Here is a 17566-nt window from a genome sequence, read left to right as displayed (position 1 = left end):
CCCCCCAAAGCAAATAAACCCCTCAGCTCATTGTCATGCTCACACCTTGGTAAAGTGACAGTTCACTGGCCTTTAGTCATCATTGCTTTGTTACCAGAGCTGGGTCCAATGTTGGATTTTGAGATGCAGCTGAACACAACATTGGTTGCCATCCTGCCTGCAGGTACTCCTGCTCCAAGATCTCACCCAGGGAGGATCCCAGTTCTTCTCCCCCCAAATCGGACTAGTTTAGCCATGAAATACAGGCAGATGTTCCTTAAGCTGACCCCATCCTCGGGTCCTTGCCTTGTACCTTGGTTCCTCCATCCTCCTGGAATTGCTGTCTGGCTGCTTCTCCATCCTGAAGCCTCTGCCAAACTCCTTCCCTCCAATATCAGACAGATCTCTTCCTCAAAATCCCTGGATGATGCTCCTCCTCAGGAGCAAGGAGGTAGCTGTGGGATGTGGTTGGTGCTGGCTGGAGTAGGAGCCTTGTTTTCCTGGCACATGCCTTGCGGTAGATCTTTGCGTGTTGAACAGCAGCGCTGTATCAATGATGATAAAAATAGCCATGTGCAAAGCGTTATCACAACCTCTGCTTCAGCTGTCACCCAGCCAAGCAGTGCACACAGACAGTCCCGTCCAGCCCAGCACGAGGATAACTCCACCAGCCACATGATGCACTTTTCTGCTTCTCCTCTCTTAAATTCTAGAAATGGTTCAGCATCCAAAGCTAAAATCAGTAGGGAAGGTGTTTGGTCTGCAAGGGGAGAGGAAGGCACGGAAAATACCTCTGGAATAAATTCAAATTGGTTTTTTTTTTTCTTTCTGATGCATCATTTGTAAATTTTTTGGTGTATTTTTTTTTCCTGAGTGAACCATTTATTGCAAGTCTGGTTGGCAGGCACTGAAACCCCCTAAGTCATCCTGTAAATATGTATTTGCACCAGAAGTGTTTCAGTCCTCAAAGAGGGAGGTCTGCTGTGCCATGTGGCTGAAGAGATCCGATGCCAGGACAGGAAACACTCAGAAAATGATTGCAGCAATCAGGTTGTGAATAGCTGGAATACAGGTTGTGTCCTTTGCAACAGCAGTCAGAAAGATGTTGGGAAGGGTCTCTTGTCCAGTCTCAGCTGTTCCTTTCCCCATCATTGGTGTCTTTAGCAGGATAAAATCTTTGTAGAGCTGTTCATTCTTCATCAAAGCTTGACTGGTTCCAGCAGGTGGAAGTCACTACCTGGAAGTTCTGTTTCTTCTTCCGTGCTGACAAACTCTGGGGCTCCTTTGATCCCAGACAGGACCCCAGTCTCTGATCCCTGCCTTGAGCCTCTGATTCCACTGTTCCAGCTTCCCCACCTGGTGTCCCTAACCCAAGAGTGTCTAATCCTATCAGCAACTCACAACCTTCAGCTCTACCGCCGTGGTCTTCCTGACCATCTGCAGCTCCATTCACATCCTCATCCCTGTCCCAGGCCCAGGCACCCACCTCTGGCACCAGCTTCTCCCTGACAAAGTGTGTGGAGGTGTCTAGCACCTGCGGGCGAGGGACAGAGCTGAGCCTGCTCCGCCGGGAATGCCCCTTCCCTTGGCTCAGCCGGTGCCCCACGTTTGATATCGCGGCTGGGAAGTGGCAGCACTGACCTCTGGCTCCCAAGCTGGGGTTTGGCAACGCAGTGGGCAAACTGCTGCGGCAGCTCCAGCAGCTCCCTGTTTGCTCAGGCGCTCGGGGACGCGCAGATCAAAGGGCTCCGCATGAGTAACAGCGGCCCAGCCCTGCACTTTGTTCACGTTCCCGTCTCCCTTTCACAAGAGGCTGCCTCTGCCTGCCCGCAGGGCTCCAAGGGCTTGGTGGGAGGACGTGGGTGACCTCGCATGGTCCTCCAGGCAGTGTGCTTTGACCTCACCAGGCTGGCATGTGCACTCCTTTGGGTGGGTCTGGAAGCTGTCCTCCTCAGACTGCAGCAACCGGTGGGCTGCAAAAAGCCACTCCGCTCCTAATCCTGGAGCAGAGCTACAGCCCAGGCACTGCCTGAGATCCCCCCAGTGACTCTGGGGGACGGGGACCAGGGAGAGCAATGTGTGTGGGAATCAGGCCCATAGACAGCCCACGACTCGTGCGGCCATGGTGAGAAGTGGGGACCTGGCAGAAGGTTCTACTGCCTTGGGCCGGGAGGATTGTGCAGTGGTCAGCAGGGCTAAGGGGGCTGCAGGTCCCTCCCCAGGAAATCCAGCTCTGAAGCAAAGGAGCACATGGCACAGCTGGGGAGTTTGGTGTTGAGGTTTATGGGTTGCTGTGACTGTGAGCCCACCATAGAGAGAAACCTTCCATGAACCTCAGAGCTCCAGCAAGAGCCAGCCCCACAGCTCAACGCAAGTACAGAAACCACAGTGTAAACTCTCAATGTAAGCAGCAGGTGCTTCTTTCTCCTGTGAAGAGCCAAGGAGGCAGATACATCTCCAAATGGTAGATGTTAATACCCATCTACGATACAAAATGTCCACTGAAACCTCTGTTCTTTTGGACAGGCAAAGCTGGCAGGGGAGCGTGGAGCCCGAGCGATCCTTTTTGACATCACTGATGATGAAAGCGCTGCTGATCAGGTACAAACCTCATTGCTATTATTGGCTATTATTGGCTAGACCAAAGTGCCCTTCTCCCAGCCCAAAATGTGCCTGGGACACGACCCATCAGCCACCCCTAGGCAGCGGGAGGTCGCAGGAGGATGCTGCAGGCTGGCTTTGATCGTTAGCTCCTACACAGCTCAAGGTGCACGTAGACAGTGCGCTTGTCTTTTGCTCACTCTGTGGCACGTCCAGGTCCCTGCACAGCCCCAGAGCCAGCAGCCTGTGAACAGCACCTGCTGCTCTTACGGGACGTGGTCTGCTCAAATGAGCTTTTCTGCCAGGAGCTGAACGCTGCCTCTTGGGAAGTCACAGATTACCCAGTCCCATCTAGTACAGAAGTCCTGGTGTACCTTAGGGGAAAGGTGATTTCTCGAGTCTTCAAGCCAAAATCACAGCCACCCTGCTACACTGTTGGTGATACTCTTGCTTGCAAGTTTAACATCGGTTTAGAGACCTTCCACCAACACTGCTGTTATCTCTGGAAAGAAATAGGCTCCCCATCAAAAAAATCGAGGAATAATGAAAAGCATCCAGCATTAGATAAGAGGACAGATAGGGGAGCTGGTGGCTGAGGTTGTCAGACTCTGGGCTGACTCTTGCTCGCTGGATCCATCCATTGTGGTACTTTCATGCATTTACAACTTAACTTCTGATGCCAGAGAAATGCAGCAGTGAGTGCAGACCCACCAGGTGATGCTGAGGATGCTCAGTAAGGGTGTGGGAAGTGGTTGGTGGTCCAATGGCCACCCCGATTCAAGCCACTCTGGAGGAAAGGGCAGACTGTGACACTTGCTGATCCAGCCTGTGCCAGGCTGCCTGGACCGTGGTGGGAAACCAATGGTATGATCAGAAACAAACAGAATGTCCTGCAGGTGACAGAGGGAGGAGGGGGAACACTGATGGGTCTTAGAGGAAGAGAAGAGGAAGCATTTCTGTAGCAAAGGCAGCACTTGGCAGCGTTGTTGGTGGTTACAAGAGAGACCAAGAACTTTCACACAGGGGCTTGAAACAGGAGCACAAGAGACACTCCCAGTTATGCATGAGAAGGCACCATCAGAGGAAGTGAAGAAAGCCATGCTGATGAGTTGGTAAAAGAGGAGCTTCCATCTGATTTCATCATACAGGGATAGTGTGAGTTTGGGGGAGCAGTCAGTCTCTAAAGTGTGTGCAAGAAGCATCAAGAGGAACCAGTCGTGCCCAGGGGGCCAGGATAGTCCTTGTTTCAGGCTCTTCTGGACCATCTCTCACTGTGTTTGTTTCTTTACAGCTGAGAAAGCCCAGAGGTCTGAGTCAGCCTGTGGTTCTGATCAGAGGCCACGACGCTGAGCTTCTCATGGGCGTTGTGAACAAGAACAGAGAGGCCCATGTGAAGATAGAGGTCAAAGAACCACCAGCCTGGGTGAGACACACCATTCCCACTGCCTTCTGTATCCTCCCTCCCAAGCTGCCCTGCCATGGAATAGGATTTTCCCAAAGATGCTGAGCTTTCCTCCCCAGGGATGGAGGTCACAGCCCTTTCCACGAGCTGCCTGTCTGCAGCATTCAGATGATGTGCTGCAAATAAAGGCTCAAAAGCACTTTCAGCTTATGTAGTTTCTTTTGCTTAAACACCATGAGTGAGATGAGGGGTTTCCCTGACTCTTCAGGTGAGACCAAGCCTTTCTCATCTTGTGCTGCCTTAGACCATGGCCTCTAGGGAGCTGAGATGCTGCAAGACAGATAAATTCCATTCCTGCTGGAATGTGCAGAAAATACTGAACGCTTTTTATTTTACCTTCAAAGAGCAAGGAGGTAGAGCTTGGCCAAGGATCATGTATTCAAAGGCTGACAGTCAGGAAGAGATGGGGATTCCCCTGCCTGCCTCTAATTCCCACCCCTGCCACAGAAGAGTAATTTTTTTCCTGTGTTATCCAACAGCCAGACTACGACGTGTGGATTCTTCTCACAGTGGTCAGCACTGTGGTCGTCATCATTTTGATTTTTGTTGTCCGCACAAAGTGCCAGCTGAACAGGACTCAGGTAGGAATCTCATGGGGCAAATGTGTCTGAGCAAACAGAAATGCACGGAGGGCAGGAACAGACCCAGCTTGGGAGGGGAAATGTGCCTCTCTGAGAACTGAAGATGTGGCCAGATGAGGCAGGAGCAGCTCAGGGATGAGCGGAGTGATTCTGAGATGTGCTGACAGCGTCCCTGCCATGGTGGCCTTGCTCTCCTCCTGCCACCTCACCAGTACTTCAGCCCCAGTGCCTTTTAGAGTTCGTCCCAGCACCCAGAGCTGCAGAGCTGGCCCTCTTCGAGCCCTTGATTTTAGCAATATTGTCTGTATTGGTAAAGAGTAGAAGATTTAGTATTTTTAATAGAAACTAACAAATTAAATATTCGTCTCTCCAGACTCAGATGGATTTCCAGATTTGAGAATACCCTATTGGTTCTATAGAAAGACAAGCTTTTGGGGCTCAAAAATTCAGCACTGCTGGGTGATTTGAATGTTTGAAGAGATCCGATGCCAGGACAGGAAACACTCAGAAAATGATTGCAGGAATCATGCAGATGTCTCCTGCTGGTGACAAAGCTAAGTCAGGTTAGACAAAGAGTCACCTCAGGAAATGAGCATCACCCCCACATTCCTCATAATCCCACTTGGAAAGCAAAAGGGCAATGAGAAGTATGGCAATGTAGGGCTGAGCCTCTCCTTAAAGCCTCCTTTCTCACCAGCAGGACTCCGTGCAGCAGCAGACCATGCAGGCCATCGGGCAGCTGGCCACACGCAAGTACCAGGCCAGGGGCCGGCCGGCGTCACGGTGGGACTCGGCCAGCAGCTGCAGCTCGGCCCCGGTCTGCGCCATCTGCCTGGAGGAGTTCAGCGAGGGCCAGGTAGGCTGTGGTCAGGGCTACGGGTTAGTCACAGCTCTGGGCTTCCCAGCTGCAGTGTGATGGGAGCTGAGAAGTCTGGCAGGGACAGGAGGCCCTTGGGATGTTTCCTTCAGCAACTCCTGAGGGCTGGGAAAAGGCTGGGAAAGGACTGGCATTGATGGAGGTCTGCTTGCCCCTTGGATATAAAAGCCCTGCCCCTGCTGAAGTCACTTGCCTGCAGACTCAGATTCCCTGAAGACAGGTCTCCAGCTGCCGCTGGAGGGTCAAATGTCCGTGAGAAGTCCATGTTGAAACAATGAGGCAAAAGTGGCGTTGGCTTCTCCAAAGCACTCAGCCTGACCTCCCTAGTCGCGAGGACTAGTGCCTCTCTGGATGTTCACACCCCAGAGCTGGACGGAGCGAGCAGAACCGGAGCTGCCAGCCTGCAGCATAGCCTCCTCCAGGCAGAGCTGGGCTGCAGATCACTTGCGTTAGACATCTTTCCATCCTACAAGGTCTGCTTCTGAGAAGGACCCATCCAGGTCTTGGCACGTAATTCTCCTTGCTCACACTCCTCCTCTTCTCTCCACCTCTCTCTAGGAACTGCGAATCATCTCATGCTCCCATGAGTTTCACCGGGAATGTGTTGACCCCTGGCTCCAGCAGCACCACACGTGTCCGCTTTGCATGTTCAATATTCTTGGTAGGGCTCAGACACAGCATTTCCCAGCCAGGGACGGGGCTAGGGGATGGAGTTGTGCCCAGGAGGTCCGTGTACCCTTGCGCGATGAGTCAGTGCATCTGCAGGGGCATGTGTCTCCGTGCACATGGGTGTGCAGGGTGGTGTGTACATGGAGAGGGGTCCCTGTGCGTGTGACCCCCCACAGCACACAGCCAGGGGCTGGGACCTGCACCAGAGGAGGGCTTTCTGGTCCTGAGACCGCGGGGAAGGGAGGTGGGATGCGAGAGTCAGGGCAGGAGGGAGGGTGCTGAGTGTGCAGCACCACCAAGATGGTTTGCAGTGAGGAGCTGCAGGGCATGGGTGGGACATGGCGGTGTGGCAGAGGCTCACTGGTGCTGGGGCACAGAATGTGGGACCTATGCTGGATGCTCCCTTCTCTCTCCGCAGCCAGAGATTCAGGGGACCAGACCATGGCCGCTGGCTCCAGGCTGGCCCCTCGGGACATGGAGCCTGGACGGCGTCTCCACCTTTTCCGCCAGCACCCAGGACATGCCCTTTACCACCTCCCACATGCGTATCCTCAGAGGAACTTCAGGAGCTTTCCCCCGGACCCAGCCCATGGCAACCCCTTCTTCCACTCTCCAGAGCTCTCCCAGCTGGATTTTGGCACCATCCACTACATGCCCTACAGGCCAGCCACCTCCCTGCTCGCCTGCGGCCACCCTTCCCCCCTTGCTGCGGGCTTACTGGGCCAGCAGCATCCCAACCCCTCAGCATGTGGGCAGACGCTGCCATCCCACAGGACTTGTTCTCTGGAGCCCCAGCCCCCCTGCCTGGGGCCGAAGGCAGCCCTGGCCCAGAAGCAGCACCGTGCGCCTGCCCTGCGCCGGGGGGGCGGCCACGGGCACCAGCACAACAGCAGCGGCTCTGGGGAGAGCTATCTCACCGAGCACAGCGGGTACCTGGCAGACGGGCCGGGCAGCGACTCCAGCTCGGGGCCCTGCCACGGCTCCTCCAGTGACTCCATGTTGAACTGCACAGACGTCAGTCTGCAGGGCATCCACGGCAGCTGCTCCACCTTCCGCAGCTCCCTCAGCAGCGACTACGACCCCTTTGTGTACTGCAGCTCAGAGGGACCCGCCACGGACAATGGCCAGGAGCAGCCACGGCCGCCAAGGGAGTTACGGCCCAGGTCCTTGGACCTGATGGTGCCTGAAGGTGCTGCTTCAGCCAAGCCCCAGGTGCTCAGCCACGTCCACTATCACCACCACCAGCACCACCACTACAGGAGAGACACGGAGTGTCCATCTGGGCGGGCTGGGCACGGGCCTGGGCAGCGCAAATCCCGGTACTCTGGGGCCAAGGCTGGCTTCCACGGTGCTCGGACACAAAAGAGGACTGAGAAAAGCCATCACTCTCATCAGCCTCTGGAAAGCAGCACTGTGCCACCAGAGGCAGCTCCGGTAGGACAGCCAGCCTGTCCCCAGCAAGGCCGGGAGCCCCCTCATGTCCCCTCCACTTCTCCAAACAGGTTGGACTTCAGTGTAGATGCCAACAGACAGTTGGGAGCAGCCGGCACATCCCCTGTCCCGCTGCCCCCGAGACACAGCTTACAGAGCCGTCATCACCGAAGGAAAAGAAAGTGTCCCCTCGAGCCCGACCCCGCTCTCCTGCCTGAGGACTCAGCCTTGCCCAAAGCCTACGATGCTCACGTTCCTCACGGCCATCCTGCTGGCTACCGCTGCTTGCCCGAAGTCCAGCCCCTGATCCCAAGCCCTCCCCTGCCCTCTGGCTCTGGCTCTCGGCCGCTCTGGAAGTGTTTAGTGCCACAGTCCGGCTCAGAGCTGAAAAAGCAGGAGGAGGGGTTGTCAGGACGGGAGGGAAACCGCACAGTTCCTGCTGATTTCTCAGGGACGGGCACCCCCAGACACAGTCTGAGTCTTCACCTTCACTGCCCGGCTCAGCAGGGCGGTCAGGGTAAGTCTGGAGTTGGCCTCTTCTTGCAGCAAGCAGGTGAATGAGCGTGGTTTGCTGAATGTACTCTGGCTGCCAGTAGACCTGGTACCTTCTCCATGGGCTTTCCTACAGGACCACTGACAACAGAAGTGTTTCAGAGTTCACCTGTCTGGAGATGATGACCTGAATGATTAGCAAGTTTGTTAACGAGTGCACCAAACCCTGCAGTCTCATCCTAAAATAATACAAATGAGAAATAAGGTGGCTGTTCTTAACTAAACATCTCTAGCAACTGGAATATCTCCCAAAGGAAGGGGTGGGACCACGTTGCTGAGTCCTTACATCAGTCTGGATGTCTTACTGGCAGAGTCGTTATCGTTAAGGCTTATTGGGCTCTAGTTGTTTCAGCCAACCCCAGCTAGCTGGAATCAATAAGGAAGGAAGTGTGTGTGGCCGGTGGTAGCAGCAGAACAGACTAAATGAGTTTATGGATTTGCACATCCTTGATTTCTCACCTGCCTCTGTTGCGTGGGAGTTGCTTTTTAGTGTCTTTTGGAAATCAGCTGTAATTAAAGCTTGGCCCTTTGCCTAACTGCTGCACAGAGAGGGAAAACGTGTTTGAGATGAGGTTGTTTGAAAGAACCTAACTGAGTTTAGCTCCCAGGTCTTGCTCTCTCAGGCTCCTCTGAACGCAGCAACCTGCGAGTCAGCACGGGCAGGTGCTGGCTCCAAGCAGAGCCTGGCTGCCTTCCTCGCCCTGCCACTGACTCACTGCTGCTCCTCCGGCAAATTGTTTTGATTTAGGTACCAAATACAGATCTAGCTGCCTAATTTCTGTTAAAATGCTGGCCTTAAACCTGTGACTCACCGTGCCCATTGTGCCGGGGAGATAATCACTTCCTCCCCATGCTCGTCTATCCAGCCCCACACCGCACCCAGGCTCCAGGAGGTGCAGCGCCCGCCGGGGAGGCAGCAGGGAAGGGGGAGAGGCTGATGGGGCTCGCTGCTGGCTGCCTGTGGCGCTCCCAGACTCCCAGGAACATTTTTTTTTTTTTTTTCCCAGGCACAGAAGTGCTTGACACTGCAGATAGGTGATCTGAGAGGTTCTTCAAAGGGCCCAGAGGGATGCTGCCATTTCGAGAGATAAGGAGGCAGCAGTGCAGAGATGTCTCCCTGGTTGGTCGGTAGTCTGAGTGCTGATGTCCCCTGAGCTGGAGGTGCTGGGCAGTGATATCACCAGGATGCAGCCCTCCCAGGACCACAGCAGGAGACCTCCCGGTGGAGAGAGCCCTCCAGGCATGAGGACAGGCTGCTCAGGAGCTGCTTTGAGCTCCCATTTCAAAAAGAAGCTGGGAGGACTACCCAAGACACTGAAGTAGGATCTGTGCACCTAACACAGGGTGCTGGGAGCTGCAGGGCCCAGGGCCCTGAAAGGGGACGGGCTGTGATGCCTCTGTCTCTTTGTAGATGGTCCCAGCAGCCCAAATCTGTGGCCACCTCCTGTTGGCGTGATGGGGAAAGGCTCCCCAATACCCACCCCGCACAGTGCCAGCGAGCTTTGCCAAGCACACACACCTTCCCTCCCTCTTACCTCCCTTTGCTGGGAGCCAGAAGGACCAATGTGTTTGGAAGTGGAGTGAGTCTGTGTCTATTTGATTGCAGTAGCTTCTGTGGATGCTTCCAGGACCAGCCAAAGGGTCAGAGTCTCCTTGTAAGACTGAGAAAATACATAGAAAGGAAGGATTTAACTTAATTAGGAACTGACGACAGTGGAAGAGAGTGGGAGCTCATGCAGGGGTTATGCAGAAAAGCCATCAAGCTGAAAACACGTTGGGTGACATGACACAACTTCTGAGTTATAATCACATCAGTTCTTTATCTTAAAAGAGGACTGGACATAAATCAATAGACAACAAGTAAAAAGAGCAAAGAACAATCCCAGTAGACAGTCCCATGTAAGCAGAACACAAAAAACCAGACAAGAACACCAAAGAGAAATGCATATATGCCTCTAAATAAATGTTGTAAAGCTAAAAATATAAATGGATGAATTAGAAAGTCCAGTTGTAAATTAGAGTTTTGACATAAACTTTTCAGAAACCCAGTTTAAAAAAAAAGGCCGAACAGTGGGACCCTGTAATTCCCAGGTGAAATTAGAGAGAGGAGAAGAGTGTGTCTCTTCTGGTCGCATGGGTGGGACACTCTGTGTTAAGGAGAGTATAAAGTCCAAATACAAATAACACAAAAATCCCCAGTTGCACCTAAGTATGGAGTAGTATGGTATTAGGGTTATAACACCCAGCATTAGCACAGGCTGCAAAAGAGGATCCTACATATACATGAGAATCTTCTTCAAATAATACTAAAAGAAGCAGTCAAAAGAATAAGATGCTTTTGGGCACAGGGATCATTCACAGCCCCAGAAAGGGCTGGGCAAGCACCAGAGAGGACAATTAGAGGCAAGAAGCCGTTCTTCCAAAGCAAAGGTGTGGCCAGACAAAGAAATTAGAAAAAAACTTGGATGCAAAGCTACGTGCGGAGCCACGGTGCGGCAGGCCGGGAAAGATTTCTGTGAACAACTTGTAAAAAAGAGACAGACTATTAATGCAAAAGTTTTCAGCTGCATCAGAAGGCAGGAGGATGCCAGAGGCTCTGCAGGTCCAGGGAGTAACGCAGGTCTAAGAGGGATGTTCAAGGGCTGTAACTGCATAGCAGAAGAGCAAACTGAATTTATTGCATTAGTGATCAGCGTGGAAGTGCTTGAGGAGATTCTCACCCTGGCACTGGTTCCGTGCATGGAGCAGAGGATCCCTCATAAATCACCCATTTCAGCGTTTCTGAAGCGCATCGATAAAGTGGATAGTAACTAATTACCAAGGCTACAGCTCGCTCACCTGGGCACCGGGCAGGGGCTCAAGCACGAAACTGCTAAATCATGAACATGAACTGCGATCTGTTACCCAGAGCCAGAAGGAAGAGCTGAGGGCTGTATCAGCTTAAAATAGCAGAAGCCACAGAAAGATGAGCCTGACTTTCCTGCCAAGCAAATTGTTAGAAATTCAAATACAGGGTCTGACTTGTAGGCACATGGATAAATGTGAAAACCAGGGGAGGAGGCAACACAACTTCTGTAGAGAGAGATAGCACCTTGCAGATTTTTTAGGGGAATGAAGCTCTCAAAGCATAAAAGGGAAGGTGCTCTCATAGGTAAGTAACTTGCTAAAAAGCGGGAGACAAAGCGCAGATCAGTCTTAATGGAGGAAGGTTACTTGAAGAAGGAGGAAAGTGGAGTTCTCCAACTGTCTGCACCTTTCAGCAAGTGCATAAATATCCTGGATAAGGAGAGGAGATGGCAACATTTATAAAAGACAAAATCCTTGAAGATTCTCAGCTTAGAAACTGGTCACAAAGCATTACATAAGGATGTCCTGTTGCTGAGTTATTGGGCAATGGAGTGGTGGATGGAATCCCATGTAAGGAGCACAAAATGCCATATACGAGGAGAACTGGTTCTAGTGAAAATCAAATTATTATTAGGAGCTAGCTGGGAACAGATGGGCAGAAAGTGCCCTTATGCATCTGCGTGAGTCTGTGTTGCTTTCACAGCCACCATCCGCCACTGACCACCGCTTCTCAAAAAAGGATATAGCAGACTTGGGAGAAGTGCAGAAAGGTATCAAGTACAATCACAACGAGGTTTTTCTGAGAAAACAGAAAGAATACAGAGACTTTCACGTGGGAAAAAGATGATTAGCAGGGGAAATGAAAGAGAGGATATGAAATTAGGAGAGCAAGCAGATAAGAGAGACTCACTGGTGCTTGTAACAAAATAAGTGGTGGCATGAAATGGGAAGCAGAAGCTTTAAAACACCCAATAAGGTAGCACACGGTGTGTAATGAAACTGGTGCTCATTGCCCAGAGGTTGTAGGTGCCAGAAGTAAAATGGGTTTGAGAGCCTAGATCAAGAGCTATCAAATGCGGAGATGCAAATACCCCCCTGGCTCAGGAAGTCCCTCAACCAGGGTTTCCAGAAGCTGGCAGTGCTCCTGAGGGATGCAGCACCCACCAGCAGTGTGGCTCCCTTGCGTGGCTGCCGGGGGAGGATGAACCTGGCGAGACTCCCCTTCCGTGGGCAGTGTCATGCACTGGCATCGCAGGGATCAACGCTGCCTGCAGCCATTGCCAGGGCACCACAGATGATGCCAGAGATGCCTGTATGATCTTGGAGTTTATGCCGCTTCCTTGGGCACCTCCACCAGCTTTTCTTGGTGGGGTTTGCATAGACACATCCCTGCCTCTCTTGCCTGGGAGACTATACCTGGGAGTTGTTTCACCAAGGAATCAATCCTCAAGCAATGCCGAATGGATCCTTTTAAGAGAAGTCAGACAACTGGCAGTGAGCTACAGCTAGATGGTTTCCTAAACCACCCCAGCATGCATGGATCTTGTCCCAGAACAGCCAAATTAAGCCCACCACGGGCTAATGAAATCTCTTGATTTCTCTTTCTGGGAAATCTCACCTCCTCCAGCACACTGTCAGCATCATCCCCCGCTCTTCCATCTCCTGCTCATCCTCTCAGCCATTCCCTTTCATGTCATGTCTTTGATCTTTTACTAGAGAGGGGGTGAAAGACCACTGTTAAAACCCAAAGAGCAAGATTCCTGTTGTGTCACTAAGGTGTGCTTCAGGTCATCACCCTGTGTGGGTCTCGATGGCCAGTTCAGCAGCTGAGGCTCTACCACCTCTCCTAATTCAACACCTTTTTTTTAACCTTCCTTTCTGTTTGTGTAATAGGGGACGCTCATACAGGCATGGTTTTCAAGAAAATGCTAAGATAATGCTATTTGAGACTTGGGGCATCTGACTGATCAGAGTGGTGGAAGCATGTGAGGGAAGCACTCTGTGATGGACAGCTGTACAAAAAGCTGTCTCTTTTGTGTTGCACAGAAGCTGACATACATGAGAAGCAGTTGGTGATGGCTTATTCAATGTACCAGTGACACAAATGCCAGATATGCTCAGACTCTGTGTTCTGGTACTTGGGCCATGCCTGCACACATGTAACACTCTGTCTGTGCATTAATTTTCCCACATCAGTTCAATACCTTTCCAAAGAAGAATCTCATTTGTTTGTTTTCTTCCCATGTATTTAATTTTCAGAGGCCCTGTTTCTATAGCTGGTGATTTATAACAAAGAGGAATTTGCTGTGACTGTTTTGAAAAGTTGTTTTTAATTGCTCTCTGTGAATATCTACATGGGCATTTGTTTCCTTTTGATCTCAGGAACATTCAGGAAAAGTGAAAAATAATGCATGTGTGCCTTTAGTGGACTATGCTGGCCCTACGTGAGAGCTCTGGGTAGGGATATGTCTCTGGGAAAGGGACCATGCTGTGTGCGTCAACAGTCACTTGGAGAGAGAGTGAAGCAGTAATGCAGAGTGCAGCATTTCTAGGTAGCCCCTATGATCAGTGTTTCAATGTAAAGTACTTGGCACTTGCCTGTCAATAGTTCACTGGGCAGGAGGGGGCTGGTGAAGAGCCTGAGCTGCAGTCCTTGCTGGGCACAAGGGACTGGTGTTTGTGGCTGACCACCACTCTTTGGGTTTGGCTGTTTGAGACTGGAAAGCAACTTGTGCAACCTCTTGAACAGCGTGAAATGCACAAGCCATCCCTTTCTTGCATGCACACATCACTTGGAGTCTGCTTTTGTGGTCTAGAGTTTCTGATGATGTTGTCCCCGGTCCCTGGAAGGTACTGCTGTGGCCCTGTGTGAATATGAATCAGTGGTATTTTCTGTTGCTAATAATTTTTAAAATGGTTGTACAGATCTTCTTCAAAGAGCAAACATCAAAAAGCCTCAAAAGCAAACACCCAGTAGCAATGTGAATCCTGAGCTGCACCATGTCCTTGGCCTGTATAATCTGAAATATTTGAAGAGTAGCTTGACATCTTATCTTTACATTTTATTGTGCTCTAACTTAGAAGAATAAACTGGCCAGAAAAGTCCCTACAAAATACTGGGAGTAACTTGGTGGCTTTCACTGCAGCATCTGTTCTCTGTAGGGCAGGGTCAAGGCCCCGGCAGCTGCAGGGTCCGTGAACGTTCAGCCAGTTGTATCTGACGCTCTTCTTTTTCCTTTTCTTTGAATGCAGGATCTGAAGAGGAGGTCCAAGATGTCCATGAACACTCAGTTTAATAAAATGCTGGCCTGTTTGCTTACTGGAGAGGTGGAGTGGACATGGATGTTCAGCGTACCAGCCACAGAGGAGCTGACACCTTGCTCTCTGCACAGGCAATGTGGGATGACCAGCCCTGCCCTGCACAGCCCAAGCCAAGATGCACACTGCAAATAAGCAATGTGACACTTGTGGTCTCCTCACACGTTCCCACGTTGCGATGGTGATACAAACACAGAGCCATGTTCTCCAAGTCCCCTTCTCCTTTGAAGGCACAGGCAGCCCATCTTCATCCCGTGGCATCTGTCTGTGTGGGCTGGCTTACTCAGAGGCCGGTCCTGGGAGTCACCAGCTGGAGAGCTCGCGGAGTGAGTGCAAGCTGCTATTTTGGCATGTTCATGCCACAGAAGGTTATGCTAAACACTTCAGAAATAAACAAGCCTTCGAGACCAAAAGCTGCAGAAATTACTTTCTGTGGCCTGGTAGCTCCTGACTTCATTTCCTCACTTAGGTCAAAAGCCAGACTTCTTCATTTAACTTTTCCATTCTTAATTCAGACACAGGAACAAGCTATTCTCCATCTCACCACTCACAGGTCTGCTCTGCAAGTGCTTCTTCTGACTTCCTTGGAAACCAACAGCTCTCACCACTTTTGATCACTTCATGATGCCATCTCAGCCATTTGCTGCATTTTGCCAGCAGCAGCAGGAGAGCTGAAGACACGGGGACAATGTCAGCATTTCTGGGAGGGAGCTGGGTCAGACTCTTTCCATTGCAAAGAATCCACCCTCTCATCTGGCAACGTGAACAAATCTCTCACTCATCCTCTAACTCCTCCACCTACCCTCAAAATAGGTGTGGTGGCCAGCCCTCTTAAAAGCCAACCATTTGTTGAGCATATTTCAGACCTGAGATGCCCCTGTCACAGGAGTCATGGAAAACCCTTGTTTTCACATAGCTCCTGCTTCTCTCCTTCCTCCCTCATTGCCCCAAGACAGAGCAAAAATTCCCAGCAAAAGCACCCATAACAAATGCAGAGCAGAGCCCCCATCCATCACCCAGCCTTATTTTCCTGAGACACCTGAAATGATCCTGCAAAGGAATTTTTCAAAATACCCTTCTGCCTTTAACAGTTTGATGATGGACAGAGAAAAGTTGAGAAACTGCTAGGCTCTCGGTTTATTACTTCTTTTTCCCCCCTCCCATCTGCAGGCTCTTTTTTGGAATGCCATTAGTTCTTATTTCCTATATCTCATAATTTGGGGACATTCAAGTAAAATAAAACCTTCTAAATTCAAAGTATATAGAATCCAAACAGTTTCCATACAGCAGGAAATTAGACTGTCAAGTCCATTGCTCTAAATGATTGTTCAGGCCAGAGAATTAGCCAGATTCCCACGTGAAGTGAATATGGCACCAGGCATTTCCAGAGCTGGTGCCAACAAAGCAGGGGTGAGGCTACAGCACTGGAGCTGAAGGTAACTCCTGACAATTTGAATCTCGCTGTAGGGACAGACTTTCCCAATCTGCTCAGTGCTCACTAAGCTTTCTGCGTCCTCCTTTGAAGCAGAAGCTTCTTCTCCAGTTCAGGAGAATGCACTGGTTCCGTAGTCCCAGTTCAGGATAATCCTGCCTCTGCCTTCCTTTGTCCATGAGGAAAGCTTTTTATGGGGTTTGCTGCCCTTCATCTTTCAAAAAGGCGTCTTTGTTCCAGCTGCTGATCAGTCACTCACATTCAAGTGATGGTATTAAAAATCAGCCAGTAGCACTGTTTTAAAGCAAAATGTTATTCCCTTGCCAGTGTTCATTTCTTGTCTCCTGTGACCAAGCCACTGCAGGACGTTTCAGTCTAGAGAAAAGCTGAATTTCTTTCATCAAAGAACACAGCAGAATTCTATTTTAACCTTTCCAGGCTCTTCTGGCTTGTCCTACAGAGCAAGCAGAAGACACAAGCTCAGACATTTTTTCCCTTGCAGGGAAGTCAGTCTTAAACTAGAGGAAGAAAACCCAGGAGAGGGTCTAGATTCCCCCTGTTCAACTTCTTGTGTGCATTGTCCAAGGCTTGATTCAACCAGCTCCCTATGTCCTTGACCATCCTGGAGGGCTCAGGTGACTTTACAGAGGGGAGAGTCATAAGGTCTGGGTACTCCCACTGGTTTCTTTAGGAATCAAGAAGGCTGAGAGCCTCCACGGATGCATTTCATTGCCTCACAGGAACAAGTGTCTAGTTTGCAGTCTAAAAGTCCTCCTCTCTTTACCTCCTTACCCTTAAAAAAATAGGAGGGCTCTGAATCTGCGGCAAGCCCCAAGCTTCTTGGAGAAAATGGTGAGCACTAACGCACCCTTTCCACTCCCTACTGCAGTATTACCAGGCTGCACAGGGCAATGGCTACTTTAAAGTGTTTTCCTTTCCTGATATTATGCTGCTGCTCGTTTTCCACTAGAAAACAGCCATCCTGGCCGCTGGGCTCCCTCCCCGGGGCCTGCTGAGTTGAATGAGGGTGTGCAGGTCTGCCTCGGTGGATTCTCAGGTAGGAGGAGAGGGAGGAACTCCCCAGGAAGGCGATCTTTTAAGATCCTCTTTAGTAGATGGACTACCATCCTTGGCAGCCCGGAAGGGAAGAAATGAGAAAAATGGGGAATGGTCCTCTCAATTCTTGCATCTCTTGGTCCTGGGTGATGCCTCTGAGCACAAAGTACTCCTGGGTTCCGTCACCAGATTTCTTCAGCATCACTGCAATGAAGCAGAGCTCTTTTTCTTCCGTCATCTCCACAGTCCCAGCTGAAAAGTGATGGAAGCCAGAGCATCCCAAACTCCCTCTCTCCGAAACGGAAGCCCCAGCCCTTTTCACCAGGCTGGCTGGACCTCTTCCCCTCCCACACAGAACCTCTCCTCTCCTTTGATAATGTTCAGATCCTTTTGAAATGTGAATATAGGCTTGGTTTTTTGTTGTTGGTTTTTGTTTTGATTTGGGTTTTGTTTTGTTTTGGTTTTTTTTGGCCAAGTCTCTCCTGGCTCTTAGGGCTTGGGAATAAATTACGACCCACCAAAAAAAAAAAAAAAAGGAAAAAAAAAGAAAAAAAGGGGAAGAATACATTTTATATATATGCAAAACTGTGTATTTATGTCCGATAGAAACAAAAGATGTGTGAATATGCTGATGTGCTGAGAAATATATTTATTTACTAATATATTTATCCACGTACCCGGTCTGCTGGCCTTTTTTCTTCCTCGTACCGAGCCATGGGGGGTTGTGCCTCTGTTATAAATGTCGTGGAAATAAAGTCTGT

The 17566-nt window shown here is 50.7% G+C and overlaps 1 protein-coding gene across 1 annotated transcript in view; it reads left to right on the top strand.

Annotated features, from left to right (window-relative positions):
• RNF43 (ring finger protein 43) overlaps positions 1–17433 on the top strand; it is a 21885-nt gene extending 4452 nt beyond the window's left edge. The window contains exons 4-10 of the mRNA XM_014959717.1: positions 2506–2580; positions 3872–4003; positions 4522–4623; positions 5324–5479; positions 6059–6161; positions 6588–8117; positions 14252–17433. Of these exons, the coding sequence (XP_014815203.1) occupies positions 2506–2580; positions 3872–4003; positions 4522–4623; positions 5324–5479; positions 6059–6161; positions 6588–8117; positions 14252–14295 (2142 nt within the window). The 3' untranslated portion in view covers positions 14296–17433. The remainder of the gene's footprint in view (positions 1–2505; positions 2581–3871; positions 4004–4521; positions 4624–5323; positions 5480–6058; positions 6162–6587; positions 8118–14251) is intronic.
• Positions 17434–17566: the final 133 nt, after the last annotated feature.

Source organism: Calidris pugnax, unplaced genomic scaffold (assembly GCF_001431845.1).
Source record: "Calidris pugnax isolate Ruff unplaced genomic scaffold, ASM143184v1 scaffold461, whole genome shotgun sequence".
In the NCBI taxonomy this organism is placed as follows: Eukaryota; Metazoa; Chordata; class Aves; order Charadriiformes; family Scolopacidae; genus Calidris; species Calidris pugnax.
Note: the sequence above shows the minus strand (reverse complement) of the source record. Positions and strands in the feature narration are given on the sequence as shown.